Source organism: Pristiophorus japonicus, chromosome 5 (assembly GCF_044704955.1).
Source record: "Pristiophorus japonicus isolate sPriJap1 chromosome 5, sPriJap1.hap1, whole genome shotgun sequence".
Classification (NCBI taxonomy): domain Eukaryota; kingdom Metazoa; phylum Chordata; class Chondrichthyes; family Pristiophoridae; genus Pristiophorus; species Pristiophorus japonicus.
The window spans coordinates 278,189,892-278,211,155 of record NC_091981.1 but is presented as its reverse complement, the minus strand read 5'-3'; the positions used below and the strand labels follow the sequence as shown (position 1 = coordinate 278,211,155).

The following is a 21,264-nucleotide window of genomic DNA, read 5'->3' as shown; positions in this document are numbered from 1 at the left end:
ACCTATGATGATGATGGTAACTGCACCAGCCAAGTCTAACGGCCATCCACCGAGAGAGCGCAGGCAGGTGCTGCCTGCTAATGAACATCGGCGTAGCATCGATTTTGTGGTGTAACACACCCTTTCCAGCACTAAGCTCAGCAAGAGGCCGAAGGTCGCGTCTGTCTCCGGCTTGCAGTGAAGGGGAACAGGGAAGAAAGGAGTGAACCTGTGGGCCATGTACGGAACAGTTGCCGTACTTGTTACAACCATATTACCGGCCGGCCAATGTTTGTGGATTCTTTAATAGTTCATGAATGCGTCTACGTTCTCTGCAACACTAATCTTTCCACAATGGTTACTCTTAGAAATGTTTAAATGTGTAGCAATCGTGGCAGCTTTTAGTGGATCTTGCATACTCGATGCAAAATACTTACTTGATAAATAATTGGTTATGGAATTTTGTATAAATTAATTATAATGCCTTAAAAATCTTAAGCATTTGAGTCCAGATTTGCTGGAGGTGACATTCTGGTGATGAAAGCGATCGTATCAGAAATGATCTTCAAACGTTGCAATGGAGCTCAAGGCAATCTGATGCTCTTTAGGAATTCGATTTTATTTTTTAATTTGCTGTGAATGCACCAAGGAATTTGCAGTTTTGTACAGGTGTTCAGTTCTGAGCTAAAAGCTTGTTCCACAAGATTTCTCCCATTGATTTACTGATCCACAAACACTGTAGGCCTCCCAGAAAGCCACCAGAAAATGTAACTGCTGCCCCCAGCACTCCCACACCCCCTTCCCCACTGATGGGCAAAAAATGAAAGTATAAAAGAAGAACCTTGACAAAAGAGGCATTTGAAATTCCGGCATCTATCGGAGCTGTTTTCCACTTGTCAGCCTCCATCTTTGTTTACAATCTGCCAAGTCCCGCCTGACTCCTCATGGCTGTTAATGCTGCTGAAGCACTTTTAGCGGCTGCGTGCACAGGCGTGCTTCAGCGAGGGTGGCAATAGGGGCGGCAAACTCCAAAATGGATGAGCGGGCGTCAACTTGGCATTGCACGCCGATTGTCGTCACGCTCCGACTTATTACATTACTTTCGGCAGCGCTGCCAACCTGCCGAAAATGGCACAGGACCTGCCAGCAGCGGCCGAAAGTGCAGTGGCCGCCATTTCCCACCCCCCCTCCCCCCCAATTGGCCAATAACGGCCAGTGCTAAACCCCCGAATTTTAGACTTAAATCTTTAATATAACACGTGGCATACATGGCTCCAGGATGAAGCCTCTGACGTAAATGCTATTTGTTGTAATATTATGTTCCAATCAACTTTAGGAATTTAATGAAATTACCACAGATTTGGGTCACTATACTTTAGACAACCTTGACATGTTATAGACAGTCTGGCGATACTCCAGTTAGTTCTTTTCTATAACTTTTTAAATACTTATTTTAAATCCAATCCTGGATGTCAAGGATTAAAAGAAAACAACTGCTGAATAATGCACTTAGGAAAAGATAACTTACAGTTTATAAGGTTAGTGGTAGGATTCCATGGGAAGGGCCAATGCCATAGTAACACGCTGGCTTGTTAGGCATGTATAGCTGTGCCTCATCAGTCCAAAACGTCAGCAGCCATCACCAATATGTGGTTTACCACGATTCGGAGTTTTTGGTAAGAACGGGGCATGCAAATCCACGTTGATATCTGGTCTCTCTCGAATGTTGAGTGTCCTTGGCCACATCCAGTGACTGTGTGCTGTTACACTGAAAGATCTTCTCAAGATACTTTTAATTTTGAGCTTATGGAGTGAGCAGGTTCCAATTTTCCCAGTGTCACAGATTGAAAATCTGTTCACCTTAATTGTTCAGAGTACGTGACTGGAGCAATTCATTCCTGAACCTTACTAACTAAGTCAACCCATTCCTTCCTAGTGTCTCAAAACTGAAGCTCCTTCCTTCTCTTCCTCCAGAAACCTTCCGGCTTTTCAAATTCAAGCTCAGTGTCATCTAGTTACTGCTGATATGCTGATAGGGTTAGAAGTATGTTGATAGGGTGAGATGAAGTAGGCTCGTGTGGAGCATGAACACTGGCATACACCAGTTTGGCCAAATGGTCTGTTTCTGTGCTAGAAATTTTATGTAATTGTGTAATAGCACAAATAAGAGCACAACTGTCTGATCACAAGACCCTCAGTCTGACTATGGAAAGTACCATCTCGCCATGTATATGAGAGCAAATGTTAGGAAAGAGTTGAAAGTAACAAACTTTGTAATTTAATTTACGTAGAGCTGACAAAGATTTTCAGTCAGCTCAATAAGGAAATAATACCAGAGATCTGAGCTGTAATAATCTAAAATAGCTACAGTATAGGGTTACAATTTAAAGAGCACACAGAAACAGTGCTAAATAAGAACTTGCATTTAGAGAGCACCTATAAACGTAGAAAAAACATCTCAAGATGCTTCGGAGGCATAAGGAAAAAGAGGCCGCCAAGAGAAAGGAGCAAGTGACCAAATTCTTAGTCAAAGAGTTGATTTTTAAAATTGGTCTTAGAGAGGGAGATGGGGAAGTTTCCTACATTACAACTGTGACTACTCTTCAAAAGTACTTCATTGGCTGTAAAGCACTTTGGAATGTCCCGAAGTTGTGAACAGGCGCTATATAAATGCAAATTCTTCTTGTTGGGTCTTTCTAAGCAGAAAGATAGATTCTTAGGTCACATTGAACCGTAGGGCATGCTTGCTGCTTTGTCTCGGGTCAGCCAGCATTACGAATCCTGATTCACATCGACAGCCTCAGAGCCTGCTGTACTCATTTGAAAAAAGTCACATTGCATGGAATGCCAACAATTAGAAAGCGGCGTCTGGGAAAATGCCAGTGACAGTGTTTGATTAGTTGCCAATTTAACGATACTTTCTGCTTTGATGAAAACTGCAGGTGTTGGCTTGATGAAAGGGTTCCTGACCCAACTGATTTCTTTGTTGTTTCCAGATGGAGGAAAATACTAGGCAAGTGTTCCGGTTGCCCAATCAAGTGTTGAACAATCACAGCCCCTTGGCATTTTCAGCTGACAGGAAACTACCTCCTTAAATGAGTCTGCCAAAGTCCCAAAAAGGCACAGAGATCCTTCTCCGCCTGTAAGGACAATAATGTAAGTTTGCACATGAGCGCAAGTCACAGAATAGCTCTCAGCAGAAAATGCACTGGGGTCACTCTGGATGAGCCATCTTTTATATGAAGAAAAGAGCAAGTACAGAAAAACCTTTACAAACTCACGGATTAGGCATAACAGCTCAAATCCTTTTAAAAACGTGACGGACCGGAGCAGAAAATGAGATTGGCCGCTAATAGGTTTAAGCCTTCAGTTCCACTTTATTCAAAATCCACCACCAATGTATCAAGGTCATCACTAACAGCATAAAAGCATATTTATGTGAAGAGCAGTTTCATTAAAACATTATCTTTCTCTATAAAATCACGTGTATTTAAGAGTAGGCAGTTGCTCAATTCCTTGTCTGAGAAACACTACACTGCAAATGGTAGATGAAAGGTTAGATGAACAATAAGTGTGTTACAAGTCCACTTTCAAGTCGTTACTATGTGGTACTGGATAATTTTGCCTGACCAGAATGGCTGACGCACAGAAAGCTCTTTCTCCTTCTCATTCTTCAGTGCTAGATTTTATTTTACTCTGAAATATGATAACAAGAGACTGGAAGGCAACAATTCCCAATGAAAAAGGATAGGATACAAAGAATAAAACAAATAGTATGGTCATTAGGATCAGAATGTCAGCACTAAGTCATTATCAGTCACACTCACTCCAAAGACAGGTATTATTACACAAACTCCAACTTCCAATGACTACTCCACAATGCTAGAATTCCTCTTCCTCTCCTACAGGCACCGCTTGCAGTATGGTTCGTCAGGCCCCGGGGACCCAAGCAGCTGCTCTTCCCGCGTGAGACTAATGAATGTCATCAACATTTTGACCAGGGGCATCAAACTCCAGCCCGATCCTATTCTCACCTAAAGTCTACACATACATCTGTCCTGCCTAGCCCAGAGACCGAGGCTAATCCCTACTGTTGTCTCAGCTGCAATCAGCTAATTTGGCACAGATCAGGGTTCAAACCCACACTGGGCTGATTTACTAACTAAGCTCAGGGCGCGACAAAAAAAATCGCCGTTTCTATGTAATCTAGAGCTCCACCTAGTGGACTACTATGGTAATGCAACTAATGATGCATTGGCGCCATCTTATAAAGTCTGTGTGTTTTGTGATGTCCTAGAGAAGATATCACACTACAAACATAAATAACTTCATTTAATAAATGATGCTGTGCCAGATGGTAAGAGGCAGGTTTGTGTGCACACTTCTCCCCAGAGCACAATCATGTCACAAAGTGTAGATGTTGATTAGAGACTAGACACTTCAACACATGGAGTGACGGGAGAAATAGTTATTTATTTTTAAAACCTGCGTGTGTCTGCGAGAGTTTGTCCTGAGAATAGTTACGTAACACCTCCAGTATATCACCACCAAAACCTTTACAAACCCACGGATTAGGCATAACTGCTCAAATCCTTTTGGAGCAAGTATGGAGTATCTCCAGTATATCACTTCCATTGTTAGGATCAGAGCTTCTAGCTACTGGAAAAGTATTAGCACAACGATGTAAAGGAATATCTGATTATTCTCAGCGTCCCTCAAAGCAGCACAACTAGTACTGTGCTGCCACTAGGAAAGGAGTTTAAGTAGCACACTATATTCTCAAACCAATAAATAATGTCAGAAGCATGGAATGCCACAGTCATTTTTCTCAATAGTGTTTTGAAGTTAACAATTCGGTTCTGCTCCACAAAACAGACTATCTCATCATCACAGGCTATTAGGCTAGCTCTCAAACAGGGCATATAGCAAGAATATAATGGAAAACTATATACAACATATTGTACTGGAACAGTAAGTGTGTTAAAATACCAATTGTATTGCAGCCTGATGCTATATAATTCATCTTGCTGTACAACAGTGCTGCTGGAGTGTGAGCAGTCAGATATGCCAAGCCACCCAATGCTGGTGACTTCTTTTGATCTGTGGCCCTGGTACAGTGTGCTCACCAGTAACAGTTGCCTTCAATATAACTCAGACTAGAGGCATAGCTCCAAGTCAGTAAAGAAAGTTACAGACCCTTTCATTTAGATGTAACACCACCAGAGTTGGACAGTTTGTGGGATGTCCTGAGGTCATGGAAGGTGCTATATAAATGCAAGACTTTTTTTATTTTAGTGGAAGACAAGTCATAAACTAGAATGTTTTCAGTTATTATTTTTTTTCTTTCCTGTGGCAGAAACCAAAGAAAAGCACCTTTCATGACCTCCAGATGTCCCAAAGCACTTTACAATCAATAAAGTACTTTTGGAGTGTAATCAATGCTGTAATATAAGACACGCGGCACCCAACCTTCACACAGCAAGCTCCAACAAACAGCAATGTGATATAACCAGATAATCTGTTTTAGTGATGTTGGCCAAGGAATAAATATTGGCCAGGACATCAGCGAGAACTCTTTTTCAAAATAGTGCCAGGGGATCTTTTACATCCACCTCAGGAGACAGCCAGGGCCTCAGATTAACAGCTCATCTGAAAGATGGCACCTCCGACAGTGCAGCACTCCCTCAGCACTGCACTGGATTGTCAGCCTAGATTTTTTTGCTGATGTCTCTGGAGTGGGATTTGAACTCACAACCTTCTAACGCAGGGGTAAGAGTGCTACCCACTGAGCCACAGCAGACACTGTCAGTTAAGCAGTTACACAGCATTATAACAGCCACTAATGGCAAATGTCATATACTACGAAGTGCAAAACTACCATTGTGTATCAACACCTAAACATTTATAGCACCATCAGATCCTGAGAATATTGTGTTCAGCGACCACAAACAATCATCACGAGTGCAGTCCGTCAGTTTTAAACAGCCGTTATTCTGTTTTACAACCACGTTCTTACAGCCTACCTCAGTTTTCTTGTATTCTTCAGGGTTCTTCTTGTTGATCTTTGCAATTTGGTTTCCTGTGAAACGCTGTAAGGTACAAAACATATAAATGTTTAAAAACTGGCCTAAAACAAACCTAGCTCAAGTATTCACTCGCATTTCAGGGTAGTGAAGGCAAGCAAAGTCCAATTCTAATTGAAATCTTTAATGACCAGAAACTGCTGGCCATGATTTGTCACCGGTATCTGCTTTAGAGCAGTGTGCGTCAGCAGAAACCAGTCATATTGCCCCACTCAGAACGTTTTTGCTTATGCACAGAGCTTTGTTCAGTCGCACCCAAAAGCTGATGATTTTTTTTGTTTACGTTCGCAAGATCCAACCTTTATTAACCCTAAAAAATTTTAATGTGACCAGACTCCAGAATAACTTTTAAATTCAGCTCTGCACGATTGGTTATGCTGCAAGTGGTGTGAAGTCTAACTAATGAAAGAACATCTCCTCGAGGAGATCTTGCACAGCTTGACAGAATTGAATGTGCCATTCCATCAGTGACTTCACTCCGTAGTTACTCCCTAGCTATAGATACTTTATAGCCCAGTTTAAGTAGGTGCTTGTTGCAATTAAACTGCATCGCACCTACTTAAACTGGGCTATAAAGTATTTTAAAATAGCTTGCAGCAATTTTCAGCACGTAGCTTTTAAAATAGAACATTATAATTTAATAAGTACAGACTCTTTGTAATACACCTTTACCATATTCCACTGTAAAGTTCTGGTTCCAAAGTTATTTGTTGACCCAGTGTTATAACTGCCGATAATCAAGGCACAGCTGCAGAACAAAGTAAAAAGGAGGCAGATTTTTCTTTTAAATCGCCCAGTCTTTATGCAGACGTTCGCCTCAAGAAAAATTAATTTGGTGTGGTTTGCGTGTAGTTTGCCCAACATGAAGGATATTAATATTTTAGAACATTCGACTGAGTTCAAGGCCTTCTGACACCAAACTGAATTGTGCCTCACTCATATTTTTAGATTGCAGGCTATAAGAAATTGCCAGATTTTCCATCACAATTTGCTCCCCCAAAAAAACAAATAAACCCACCTCATGTCCTCAAAGTACTTTTCAGTAAATATCATGCACAGCAAATCATCATCATCATCATAGGCACTCCCTCGAAATTGAGGAAAACTTGCTTCCACTCCAAAAGTGAGTTCTCAGGTGGCTGTACAGTCCAATACAGGAATTACAGTCTCTGTCACAAGTGCTCTCGGGACATGCTCTCGGCGACGAGACGCAAGATGCTCAGCGCCCTCCCGGATACTCTTCATCCACTTAGGGCGGTCTTGGGCCAGGGATTCCCAGGTGCTGGTGGGGATGTTGCAACTTATCAAGGAGGCTTTGAGGGTGTCCTTGAAACGTTTCCTCCGCCCACCTGGGGCTCGCTTGCCGTGTTGGAGTTCCGAATAGAGCATAGAAACATAGAAAATAGGTGCAGGAATAGGCCATTCGGCCCTTTGAGCCTGCACCGCCATTCAATAAGATCATGGCTGATCATTCCCTCAGTACCTCTTTCCTGCTTTCTCTCCATACCCCTTGATCCTTTTAGCCGTAAGGGCCATATCTAACTCCCTCTTGAATATATCCAATGAACTGGCATCAACAATTCTCTGCGGCAGGGAATTCCACAGGTTAACAACTCTGAGTGAAGAAGTTTCTCCTCATCTCAGTCCTAAATGGCCTACCCCTTATCCTAAGACTATGTCCCCTGGTTCTGGACTTCCCCAACATGGGAAACATTCTTCCCGCATCTAACCTGTCCAGTCCCGTCAGAATCTTATATGTTTCTATGTGATCCACTCTCATCCTTCTAAACTCCAGTGAATAAAGGCCCAATTGATCCAGTCTCTCCTCATATGTCAGTCCTGCCATCCCTGGAATCAGTCTGGTGAGCCTTCGCTGCACTCCCTCAATAGCAAGAACGTCCTTTTTCAGATTAGGAGACCAAAACTGAACACAATATTCCAGGTGAGGCCTCACTAAGGGCCTGTACAACTGCAGTAAGACCTCCCTGCTCCTATAATCAAATCCCCTAGCTATGAAGGCCAACATACCATTGCTTCTTCACCGCCTGCTGTACCTGCATGCCCACTTTCAGTGACTGATGAACCATGACAGCCAGGTCTCGTTGCACCTCCCCTGTTCCTAATCTTCCGCCATTCAGATAATATTCTGCCTTCGTGTTTTTGCCCCCAAAATGGATAACCTCACATTTATCCACATTATACTGCATCTGCCATGCATTTGGCCACTCACCTAACTTGTCCAAGCCACCCTGCAGCCTCTTAGCGTCCTCCTCACAGCTCACAACACCACCCAGTTTAGTGTCATCCGCAAACTTGGAGATATTATACTCAATTCCTTCATCTAAATCGTTAATGTATATTGTAAAGAGCTGGGGTCCCAGCACTGAGCCCTGCGGCATTCCACTAGTCACTGCCTGCCATCCCGACTCTCTGCTTTCTGTCTGCCAACCAGTTCTCTATCCACGTCAGTACATTACCCCCAATACCATGTGCTTTGATTTTGCACACCAATCTCTTGTGCGGGACCTTGTCAAAAGCCTTTTGAAAGTCCTCAAAAAATTCCAGAAGATTCGGCAAGCATGATTTCCCTTTCATAAATCCATGCTGACTTGGTCCGATCCTGTCACTGCTTTCCAAATGCGCTGCTATTTCATCCTTAATGATTGATTGCAACATTTTCCCCACTACTGATGGCAGGCTAACCGGTCTATAATTACCCGCTTTCGCTCTCCCTACTTTTAAAAAAAGTTGTGTTACATTAGCTACCCTCCAGTCCATAGGAACTGATCCAGAGTCGATAGACTGTTGGAAAATGATCACCAATGCATCCACTATTTCTAGGGCCACTTCCTTAAGTACTCTGTGATGCAGACTATCAGGCCCCGGGGATTTATCGGCCTTCAATCCCATCAATTTCCCTAACACAATTCCCCGCCTAATAAGGATATCCTTCAGTTCCTCCTTCTCACTAGACCTACTGTCCCCTAGTACAATCGGAAGGTTATTTGTGTCTTCCTTCGTGAAGACAGAACCGAAGTATTTGTTCAATTGGTCTGCCATTTCTTTGTTTCCCATTATAAATTCACCTGAATCCGACTGCAAGGGACCTACGTTTGTCTTCACTAATCTTTTTCTCTTCACATATTTATAGAAGCTTTTGCAGTCAGTTTTTATGTTCCCTGCAAGCTTCCTCTCATACTCTATTTTCTCCCTCTTAATTAAACCCTTAGTCTTCCTCTGTTGAATTCTAAATTTCTCTCAGTCCTCAGGTTTGCTGCTTTTTCTAGCCAAATTATATACCTCTTCCTTGGCTTTAACACTATCCTTAATTTCCCTTGTTAGCTATGGTTGAGCCACCTTCCCCGTTTTATTTTTACTCCAGGCAGGGATGTACAATTGCTGAAGTTCATCCATGTGATCCTTAAATGTTTGCCATTGCTTATCCACCGTCAACCCTTTAAGTATCCTTTGTCAGTCTATTCTAGCCAATTCACGCCTCATACCGTCAAAGTTACCTTTCCTTAAGTTCAGGACCCCAGTTTCCGAATTAACTGAGTCACTCTCCATCTTAATAAAGAATTCTACCATATTATGGTCACTCTTCCCCAAGGGGCCTCGCACAACAAGATTGCTAATTAGTCCCTTCTCATTGTGCTTGCTTTGAGAATTTTGTGTTGGTCATGCAGACGATATGGCCCGCCCAACAGAGCTGGTCGAGTATGGTCAGTGCTTCGATGCTGGCCTGATCGAGAACACTGATATTGGTGCATCTATCCTCCCAGTGGATTTGCAGGACCTTGCGGAGGCATGGCTGGTGGTACTTATCCAGCGCTTTGTTGTTTCTACCGTATATGGTCCACGTCTCTGAGCCATTTAGGAGGATGGGTATCACTAAAGCCCTGTAGACCATAAGCTTGATGCCAGATTTGAGGTCCTGGTCTTCAAACACTCTCTTCCTCAGGCGACCAAAGGCTGCGCTGGCACACTGGAGGTGGTGTTGGACATCGATATCTGCCCTAACTGATAGTAGGCTCCCGAGGTATGGAAAATGGTCCACATTAATTATACATTGTCTGTCAGAACATCTTACCACTTCTTCACTGGATGGAGATGACAGCACAGCTCAATGCTTTTGCTGAGGTGGTCAATTTTCACTTGCAAGATATGGACTATAAACAAACCTCGTAAGCACGCGATCCAGTGATGTCAGCAAGTTTCTGTGGCCCTCCAACAGACTTTTCTAGTTGCTGGCATTCTTCAGTGGTACTGGAGTCCATCCAGATAGGAGATCCTTTCACAGAGAAACTAGACTAAAGAGAAAAGCAGGGAAAAATAATGAAATTCTTCGAATAACGCATGAGTTAAATAACTATTTAAATTTGCCAATAATTTTTTAAAAGTCTAGTTAATGAATCATCATTAATTTAACCTTTATTCCTGTTGATTTTCTCCTGCTCCTTCCTACCCTGCTGAAAACATTGGCTGAATACAGTTCCACAGGCACTGGTCACCATCTTCATGTATAGGCCCGGGATATTGCAAGATATTCCACTGGGTGGGAAGGATTGGGAGCATGGATCTACTCCCCTCCATAAAACATAGGCTTGAGGCCGATTGAAATGATTACTCTCTTCTGCGCTGGCCGTTCCCCCTGGTACAGCCCTCATCTTCGCTTCCTCAAGTCAAAAGGGTGCAAACTTGAACGGATGTGGCGGGCAACTGGTTTAGCCATTCACCGGCAGATCTGGCTCGAACAAATAATACATTATCGGTTCCTACTCTTGTCTACAAAAACTGATCACTATTCTAGGATGATTCTGGAATGCAAAAATCACCCCCGGTTACTATTCTCTACAGCTAACCGTTCTTTAAACCCCTCTCCCCTGCCTCCACCACACTCACCTCCAACAAGGTGAGGAGCCCCTGGACTTCTTTGTCTCAAAGATTGAGACCATCCGATCAGTTGCCTCTACGAGTTCCCTTCCTTCACCTAGCCCAAAGGCCAAACTTCATCTGAGGCTCCCACCTGCCCTAGCCCTAAACTCACATCTTCCTCTAGTTTCTCTTTGATCTCCCCTCTTGATCTCTCCAAGTTCATCTTGTCCACGAGACCCACTTCCTGCTCCCTTGACCCTATTCCCACTAAACTGCTAACCACCCAACTTCCTTTTCTGGCTCCCATGTTAGCCAACATTGTTAACGGTTCTCTCTCCTCTTGTACTGTTGCCCTCTTCTTCAAAACTGCTGTCATCATCCCTCTCCTCAAAAAAACAACCCTTGACCCCACTTTGCTTGCCAGCTACCGTCCCATCTCCAACCTCCCTTTCCTCTCCAAAGTATTTGAACGTGTTGTTGCCTCCCCAATCCGTGACCATCTATCCATGCATTCAATGTTTGAATCCCTTCAATCTGGTTTTCTCCCCTGCCAAAGTACCGAAAAGCTCTCATCAAAGTCACAAATTACATCCTTTGTGACTGACAAAAGTAAACTATTGCTCCTCATCCATCTGGAACTGTCTGTAGCCTTTGACACAGTTGGCCACTCTATCCTCCTCCAACGCCTCGCCACCATTGTCCAGCTGGGTGGGACTGCACTCACCTGGTTCCATTCTTATCTATCTAATCGTAGCCAGAGAATTTCCTGCAATGGCTTCTTTTCCCACCCCACATCTTTACTTCTCGTGTCCCCCCAAGGATCTGTCCTTGGCCCCCTCCTATTTCTCATCTGTACGCTGCCCCTTGGTGATATCATCCAAAAACACGGCATCAGTTTCCACATGTACGCTCTACTTCTCCACCACTTCTCTCGACCCCTGCTTGGTATCTAAATTGTCAGATTGCTGTCCAACATCCAGTACTGGATGAGCAGAAATTTTCTCCAATTAAATATTGGGAAGGCCGAAGCCATTATCTTTGGTCCCCGCCACAAACTGCATTCCCCAACCACTGACTCCATCCCTCTCCCTAGCATCAATCGGAGAGTGAACCAGACTGTTCGCAACCTAGGTGTCATATTTGACCCTGAGATGAGTTTCAGGCCACATATCCGCAGCATAACTAAAACCACCTTTTTCCATCTCCGTAACATTGCCCGTCTCCACCCTGCCCACGGAAGCAGTTGAGGCTAGCTCATTGAATGTATTCAAATCACAGATAGATAGATTTTTAACTAATAAAGGAATAAAGGAATAAGGTTATGGGGAGCGGGCGGGTAAGTGGAGCTGAGTCCACGGCCAGATCAGCCATGATCTTGTTGAGTGGTGGAGCAGGCTCGAGGGGCTAGATAGCCTACTCCTGTTCCTAATTCTTATGTTCTTATGTTCTTATGCCTCAGCTCTTCTGCTGCTGAAACCCTCATTCATGCCTTTATTATCTCTAGACTTGACTGCTCCAACTCACTCCTGGCTGGCCTCCCACATTCTACATTACGTAAACTAGAGGGGATCCAAAACTCAGCAGCCCATGTCCTAACTCGCACCAAATCACAATCACCCAGCAACCCTGTGCTTTCTGACTACATTGGCTCCCAGTTAAAAAAAGGTCTCGATTTCAAACTTCTCATCCTTGTTTACAAATCACTCCATGGGCATGGCCTTGCCCCTCCCTATCTCTGTAATCTTTTTCAGCCTCACAACCCCACAAGATGTCTGCGCTCCTCAAATTCTGCCCTCTTGAACATCCCTCATTATAACTGCTCAACCATCGGTGGCCGTGCCTTCAGCTGATGCGTCCTAGGCTCTGGAACTCCCTCCCGAAACCTCTCCACCTCTCCACCTCTTTACCTATCTTTCCTCCTCTAAGACGCTCCTTAAAATCTACCTCTTTAACCAAGTTTTTGGTCATCTGCCTTCATTTCTTCTTTTGTGGCTCGGTGTCAAATCTATCTGTTTTGTCTTGTAACACTGCTGTGAAGCGCCTTGGGACGTTTTACTATGTTAAAGGCGTTATATAAATAAAAGTTATTAGTATTATTTTTTATTAATTGTAGCATCCAGCCAGCTGAACTCAGTTAACCCAGACAGAGAACTGAACTATAATCAGCCAGGTCAGGCAGCATCCGTGGAGATAGAAACAGAGTTATCGTTTCAGGTCGATGACCCTTCGTCAGAACTGAGTTCTGACGAAGGGTCATCAATCTGAAACGTTAAATCTGTTTCTCTCTTCACAGATGCTGCCTGACCCGCTGAGATTTCCAATATTTTCTGTTTTCATTTCAGATTCCAGCATACACAGTATTTTACTTTTGTATTGCTACAATCACCCAGGTTCATGTGGACCCACTACCCATTGCCTTAAGCAGTTCAGCCATGGAGAGATCTACATCATCATTAAAATTCATTGTTTTTAAAATCTTGAATAGATCAACAGCAGTCATAAATAGGATTGAACACTGTTGTGCGTTTGTGTGTGTCTATGCACCCCTGCCCATTGGCAAATATGCACACAAGAGACAAGGTGAAGAATGCAGTTATGTGGAATAGAATGGAATATTTTTCACTTTGCAACAAGTGGCTTCATCAACCATTCCCAAATTGGGGTATAGATATATTGCACTGCTCAACCCTAACCTTTACGAGGCAACCTCAAAGAATCATAGAAAATTACAGAAGGAGGCCATTCGGCCCATCATGTCCGTGTTGGACGAAAAAGAGCTATCCAGCCTAAACCCACTTTCCAGCACTAGGTCCGTAGCCCTGTAGGTTCCGACTTTTTGGGCCCAAGTTTCCCCAGGAGTTGCTCCGTTTTTTTTGGAGCAACTAGATTTTTTTGGAGTAACTTAAAAATTGCAATTCTCCCCATTTAATTTGCTCCAGTGTAAGTGAGTTAGCTAGGTTTTTTTTAAGTTTCGTTTTTTTTCCAAAAGAGGGTGTTACCAGCCACTTATGCCAGTTTTGGCCATTTAAGCAAGTTTAGCCAGCTAAAGCTTACTCCAAACTAACTTAGGCCAGAGTAAGTGGCCACTTTTGTACGTTCTGAAAAACCCTGCGGTGAATTAAGAGATCAGCGCAAATAGCCGGAGATGGGGAGTGGGGGGGGGGGGAGGGAAGTTAGAGGACTTTGTAGTAGCAATCTTAGCCAGAACGGATCCTAGAAACTGCTATTTTTTTCATGTGAAAGCATTTGATTGAACAAGTGTTCCTTTTATCAAAGAGTTACATTAACTAGTTTGTATATTAAACTGAGACGGGGGGGGGGGGGTGGGAGGGTGCGCAGGGGAAGACACGGGGCGGGAAGGCAGCGGCCAGTCGGTCCGGGATGGGGCGGTGTTCATCGGGACGTGCTGGGAGGGCGAGGAGCTACTGCTATGAATGTAAACCGTCAACCTCTGTCCAGCACATTCTAAGCAGCTCACAGTTTCTATTTCAAAGTTTTTAATAATTTCTATCATCGCTTTAGTTAGAGTAACACTTGGTTCTTTAAAATGCAGCAACATCAGCAGGTATCATATAAAACAAAATTAAGCATAGGCACCTATGTGGCAGGCCACTGGGTCTGGGATAGGGGCGGCAAGCATCGGGACGCGCTGGGAGGGCGAGGAGCTACTGCGCATGTGCGCAGACTCCACTGCGCATGTGCACTGCTGCCGGCACTGTTTTCGGCGCAGAGCTGTAGCTCCGCCCCCCCCCCCCACTCAAACAGAAATGCCGCGCCAGGACCAGGGAGACACAGAAGAGCTGCCAGAATACACAGTAAGTTTTTTGGCGCCGTTTTGAGCGCACAAAGTCGGCGCATCTCGTGTTAGTGCGCTGGAAAAAGGGGCTGGGGAAACTTGGGCCCCTAAAGTACACATCCAAGTACTTTTAAAATATGATGAGGATTTCTGCCTCTACTACACTTTCAGGCAATGAGTTCCAGACACCCACCATCCTCTGGGTGAAGACATTTTTCCTCATCCCCCCCTCTAATCCTTCTACCAATTAATTTAAATCTATGCCCACTGGTTATTGACCAGTATGCTAAGAGAAACAGGTCCTTCCTCAAGGAAAGAAAAAAAACTATACAAGAAAAAAGATTTTCCAAGCATGATGTGACTATTCAATTCATGCTGAAAAACATCACTGCACTGCAAAACAATCTCAGTGAAAAGGATATATGGCTCTACTTCTTCTCCTGGCGATAATCCAGCTTCAAGGAAACTCCTTACTAAACAGCTTGTTTCCAATCGTCCCTGGCTCCAGACGTCAGCATGACATTTCAGGGAAGTTCTGTGGAATTGGGCTAAGAATACATGTACTAATTTACGTAAGTCAGAGAGTGAGTGAGTCAAAATCCTTGAACTCCCTCCCTAATAGCACTGTCGGAGTACTTTCACCACACGGACTGCAGCAGTTCAAGGCGGCGGCTCAACACCTTCACAAGGGCAATTAGGGATGGGCAACAAATGCCGGGCATGCCAGTGATGCCCATATCCCAGGAACGAAAATCTTCCATCTGTCTGCTTCAAGGCACAGCTCCCATAGGTGAAAAGGAACATTCTAATTCAGGGCCTCACTTTGATAAAGCAGAAGGTTAAATGCAGGTTTGTGGTCCTATTAACCTGGCTCTGCAGATCAATGTAAAATCTAAAACAGAATTGTAAACCTTTCCCTTCCTATTGCAAGTACAATTCCACCAACCCTCACCTCCAATATCTGATGCAGAGAACGATCACCTGACATGTTTTTCAAGGTCTGATTGGCTCCGTCTTTCCAATATACACTACCATGTTGCTGTGAAGGAAAGCAACACAAGATTGAAAGCACAGGAAACACAACAATTAGATTTCTTTTCTTAATTCCTATTGAAATAAATTAACATCACTTACTTGGCCAGTGCCGGACAAGGATTTCAATTTAGAAAAATCAAAGTTTGAAGCTTTCATCCTCGCCAAGAGCATATCTAGCGCCTGGAAATACAAGAATACTTCGTAACTATATTCAGCAAAAGTAACGCATAGCCACAGTCTGCATTTAATCTATTCTTTTAAGGTTACAATGTTTGATAAGATCATTCTCATCTATTATCGGAGTTTTCTTTATCCAAGATCATCAGCAAAATAGTGTTAATAGAGCTCCGGTGCTTTGTGTTACTTTATTTGTTGCAGCACTCCTCTCCCCCACGTATACATCACAGTTTACGCAAACTGCTAAAGCTGATCGTTGAGTAGTTTGGGCCTATACTTTCTGGATGTTTAGAAGAATGAAAGGTAATCTCATTGAAACATTCAAGATTCTGAAGGGGAATTGACAGGGTAGATGCTGAGAGATTTTTGCCCCTGGCTGGAGAATAGGAGGCATAGTCTCAGAATAAGGGATCGGCCATTTAAGATTATGAAGAGGAATTTCTTCACTCTGAGGGTTGTGAATCTTTGGAATTCTCTGCCCCAGAGAGCTGTGGATGCTGAGTCGTTGAGTATATTCAAGGCTGAGAGAGATAGATTTTTGGACTCTCGGGGAATCAAGGGATATGGGGATCGTGCAGGAAAGTGAAGTTGAGGTCGAACAGCCATGATCTTACTGAATGGCGGAGCAGGCTCGGGGGCCGTATGGCCTACTCCTGCTCCTAATTCTTATGTTCTTAAATTAAATCAAGCCTGTTCAGCTGTGAATCTTCTGGAGGCTCAGTCCCTCTGGAACAATTTTGACTTGCACAGCATTGCCACCATCCCTTTGCTTCCATTCTTTACCTTTCCTGTAGAGTCCATCATCATCCAAGGCAGTCCCTCTGAATCGAGGAAGACTTGCTTCCACTCTAAAAGTGTCAGGTGACTGAACAGTCCCATACGGGAATTACAGTCTCTGTCACAGGTGGGACAGACAGTGGCTGAAGGAAGGGGTGGGTGGGACTGGCTTGCCGCACACTCCTTCCGCTGCCTGCGCTTGATTTCTGCATGCTCTCGGTGACGAGCGGCCTCCCGGATGCTCTTCCTCCACTTAGGGCGGTCTTTGGCCAGGGACTCCCAGGTGCCGGTGGGGATGTTGCACTTTATCAGGGAGGCTTTGAGGGTGTCCTTGAAACATTTCATGAAGTTTCTACGGACCCGGGAAAGCATCGGAAAAGCCGGGTTTCAGCGGACAATACGCATGCGCTGAAAACCGGCTTTTCCGACCTGTCAAGCTGGAGTTTGACAGGTCTTCCCCATGCGCTAGAGAACTAAACGTTCTCGCGCAAAATACCGACTTTTAGAGATCTTCTGCCAGGATGAGGGCATGAAAATTCTGTGCGAGATAAAGCAGGCATACAGCTTGCATTCTGTGTGCATCTGCATCACCTGAAAGTTTGCTTCAAACCTTCAGCATAAGCAGCAGTCGATGCTGAGGAGTTCTGTCGAGTAAAAGCTTAACACAAACTAAATAAACAGCAGGAAATGGAAACAAGCAGCTTCCTCTCAAAGTAATGAGAGATTCAAATCTTCCAACTTTTATAACATTTGAGGTACCGTGTTGTCTATTGCAGCTTGGCTTGTAAAATATGATCGACTTTATGCAAGTGTGCACGGGTGTCAACAGTAAATTGGGCAAAATCGATACTCTATACTAAACTATTTCAACTCTCTTTATGCTGATCAACTAGTTGTTTAAAATATGGAGATGGGAAACCTGCATGATTTGTTTAGCTCTTCTACTTTTGTGGAAATGTAACATGTTGCTCCGCCCTGTGCTCAGACCCGACACCTTAGATCAGGGGCATGGCCTATGTAAATGAGCTCCTAGTGACAGCTCCTGTGGGCGGGGACAGACTCCGAAAGAAGTCACAGGCTTCACGCTAGCTGCGTTCCCGGGCGGCGTGACGTCATACGCTGCCCGGGAATCTTCATCACAGAATCGAAAGTTCAAGAGGGCGCAGGAGAAAAAGGTAAGTGCACATTTGTTTTCCTTTATTTTACCAGATTGCCCGCGGGAATGATGTTACAGGAATTTCTGGGCCACTATTTGGAAATAGGCCATTACCAGACGACTCCACGCAAACTGGAAGGTCTACATTGTAACAACTAAATCCAGCACCTTGTTCTTTCCCCCATTCTTCCATTTCCTGCCCATCTTTCCTGAAGGCATTAGCTCCTGCTGAGATAAGATTGCAGAGGGGCCAGCAATTCTCCAGCTGGTCAAAATGGCCATCCTAGACAACGAGTGGCAGTAGCCTTTTGGACCATGGAGTCTATCATTGCCAAGGCTGTGATTTACCTAAATCCACATACCTACACTTTCCAGCAGAGGTCTAAATAGCAATCAGGACTAGAGGCAATGGAATCTTCCCCCAGCTACCATCAATATCACTCTATCTGAAATATTCTAACATATACTGAGGATAAAATCTGGGGCCTTTACTGGACTGTATGACCCAGCACTATACAATTATTCACTAAGCTAATAAATCCAGCCTTGGACCTTCTCCTATTTCTCATCTACATGCTGCCTCTTCGCAACATCATCCGAAAACACATCAGGTTCCACATGTACGTTGACACAGCTCTATCTCACCAGGGCTCATCCCTTCAGAGCTTAAATGCTGAGAGGCTGGAGAGTCTAGAACTAGGGAGCATTGTCTTTGGATAAGGAGTCGGCCATTTAGGACTGAGATGAGGAGAAATTTCTTCACTCAGAGGGTTCTGAATTTTTGAAATTCTACCTCAGAGGGCTGTGGATGCTCAGTCGTTGAATATATTCAAGGCTGAAATCAATAGATCAAGGGATATGCGGATCAGGCGGGAAAGTGGAGTTGCGGCTGAAGATCAGCCATGATCTTATTGAATGGTGCAGGCTCAAAGGGCTGTATGGCCTACTCCAGCTCCTAATTCTGTTTCATATTAAGCAATCTGGTCACCTGCTTCTCACAGAAATTGTCTCTCACTGCCCAGTATCTATTAGTGCAGTAGTGGGATGGAATACCTATGCTTGATTCCACTCTCATCAATCTGTTCATAGCCTGAGTGTCTCCAGCAATGGCTTCTCTTCCCATCCCCACTCACCTAACTGTCCCCGGCACCCCTTACTGTTCCTCACCTACACACTACCCCTTGACAACATCATCCAGAGACACGGGGTCAACTTCCAAAGGTAACAACACCCAGCTCTACCTCTTCACCACTTCTCTCTAATCCTCTCTTCTGTCAGGCTGATCTTGGATTAGCCTCAATTTCGTCCAATTAAACAATGGGAAGATTGAAGCCATGGTCTTCGGTCCCTACACCAAAAGCCGTACTCCCACCGATTCCATCTCCCTCCCTGACCACTGACTCAGACTGCTCATAATTTTCGCTTACTAGTTAACCCCAAGATGAACTTCCTACCCCATATACTCTCTATCACCTACTTCTACCTCCATTACATCACCTACCTCTGCCCCATTGCATCCATCTGCTGCTAAATCCCCTCATCCATGTTACTCCAGGCTTGAATATTCCAATGCTTTCTTGGCTAGCTTTCCATCCTCCACCGTAAACTTCAGCTCATCCAAAACTCTGCTGCCCATATCCTATCCCACACCAAGTCCTGCTTACCGATCACACCACTGACGTACAGTGGCTCCGGGTCCCTCAACATATTCAATTTAAAATTTCTCTCATGTTTAAATCCATGCAAGTGTTCAATTTCAGTCGCAACTCCTCAGATAATGAAGCAGTCCGTGCTCGCATGCAGCAAGACATGGATAACATTCAGGCTTGGGTTAATAAGCGGCAAGTAATATTTGCATCACAAAAGTGCCAGGCAATGACCATCTCCAACACAAGAAGTATCTAATCACCGCCCCTTGACATTCAACGGCATTACCATTGGCAAATCCCCCAACATCAACATCCTGGGGGTCACAATTGACCAGAAGCTTAACTGGACCACCTGCATAAATACTGTGCCTACAAGAGCAGGCCAGAGGCTGGGTATTATGCGGCAAGTGTCTCACCTCCTTACTCCCCAAAGCCTTTCCACCATCTAGAACATAAAAACATAAGAAATAGGAGCAGGAGTAGGACATTTGGCCCCTCGAGTCTGCTCCGCCATTTAATAAGATCACGGCTGATCTGATCGTGGACTCAGCTCCACTTCCCTGCCCGCTCCCCATAATCCTTTATTCCCTTATCGCTCAAAAATCTGTCTATCTCCGCCTTAAATATATTCAATGACCCAGCCTCCACAACTCTCTGGGGCAGAGAATTCCAAAGATTTGCAATCCTCAGAGAAGAAATTCCTCTTCAGCTCAGTTTTAAATGGGTGACCCCTTATTCTGAGACTATGGCCCCAAGTTTCCACATGATTTGCTCCTGATTTTTAGGAGCAACTGGTGGAGAACGGAGTATCTTAGAAATCGGAATTGTCCACATTTAAATTTTCTGCAGTTCTAGTCAGGTAGAACAGTTTCACTTTTGAACAGAATTTTTTTTTCAAAAGGGGGCGCGTCCGGCCATTGACGCCTGATTTGAAAGTTTCCACAGTGAAAACGTACTCCAAACTAACTTAGAATGGAGCAAGTGAAGATTTTTGTAGGCTTGAAAAAACCTTGTCTACACATTAAAAAATCAGGCGCAGTTACAAATTAGGCGTCGGGAACAAGGTGGGAGGGGGGAGGGGGGGAAGGGAAGTCATTACATTCTACAATAAATCCTTAGTTATACTTATACAAATATTATACAAATAAATCCAACCTGAATAAAAATTTATAAGCAAAGAAAAGATTAAATAAACCATGTTCCTACCTGTGTGAAAGTGCATCAGGCAGGCCTTTCAGGCAGCAGTTTGCCGTCGGGACCGACTGACGGCAGGGGGAGGCAGGGAGAAGGCTGCAGGAAGCCTCATTACTTGAGGCAGCTGTTCCCGACGGCGGGGGGGGGGGGGGGGGGAGGCAGGGAGAAGGCTGCAGGAAGCCTCATTACTTGAGGCAGCCGTTTGCCGTCGGGACCGACGGACAGCAGGGGGAGAAAGCTGCAAGAAGCCTCAGTGCTGATCATAGAAGGGCAATGTGGTTTTATTAAAAAATGTTAAAAATTGAACAGCTACAAAGAATTTGAATAGTCTCAAACAAGTGCATGTGTCCTGTTTATCACAGTCTATCTTTAATTACATAATGCACTCCCTCACCCTCACACACAGAAATATCAAGAAAATTAAAATACAAGCCTTTGCAAGGGTTCAATAAACAAATTTTCACTTTTTCTGCAGCACTTTTAAAAATGGCTGAGTGCCAATATTTCCTTCACACTGCGCGTGTGCGAACGCTCCAACACGCA

The 21,264-nt window shown here is 44.2% G+C and overlaps 1 protein-coding gene across 3 annotated transcripts in view; it reads right to left on the bottom strand.

Moving 5' to 3' along the window:
• Positions 1–21,264, bottom strand: part of xylb (xylulokinase homolog (H. influenzae)) — a 295,599-nt gene that overhangs the window by 244,889 nt on the left and 29,446 nt on the right. For all 3 annotated transcript variants that reach the window (XR_011593279.1, XM_070880117.1, XM_070880118.1), the window contains exons 4-7: positions 15,868–15,948; positions 15,686–15,772; positions 10,244–10,372; positions 6,003–6,068 (exon numbers count right to left, since the gene is read on the bottom strand). Coding sequence is in view for 2 of the 3 variants with exons in the window: in XM_070880117.1 (XP_070736218.1) it covers positions 6,003–6,068; positions 10,244–10,372; positions 15,686–15,772; positions 15,868–15,948 (363 nt within the window). In the remaining variant the exon portion in view is untranslated. The remainder of the gene's footprint in view (positions 1–6,002; positions 6,069–10,243; positions 10,373–15,685; positions 15,773–15,867; positions 15,949–21,264) is intronic.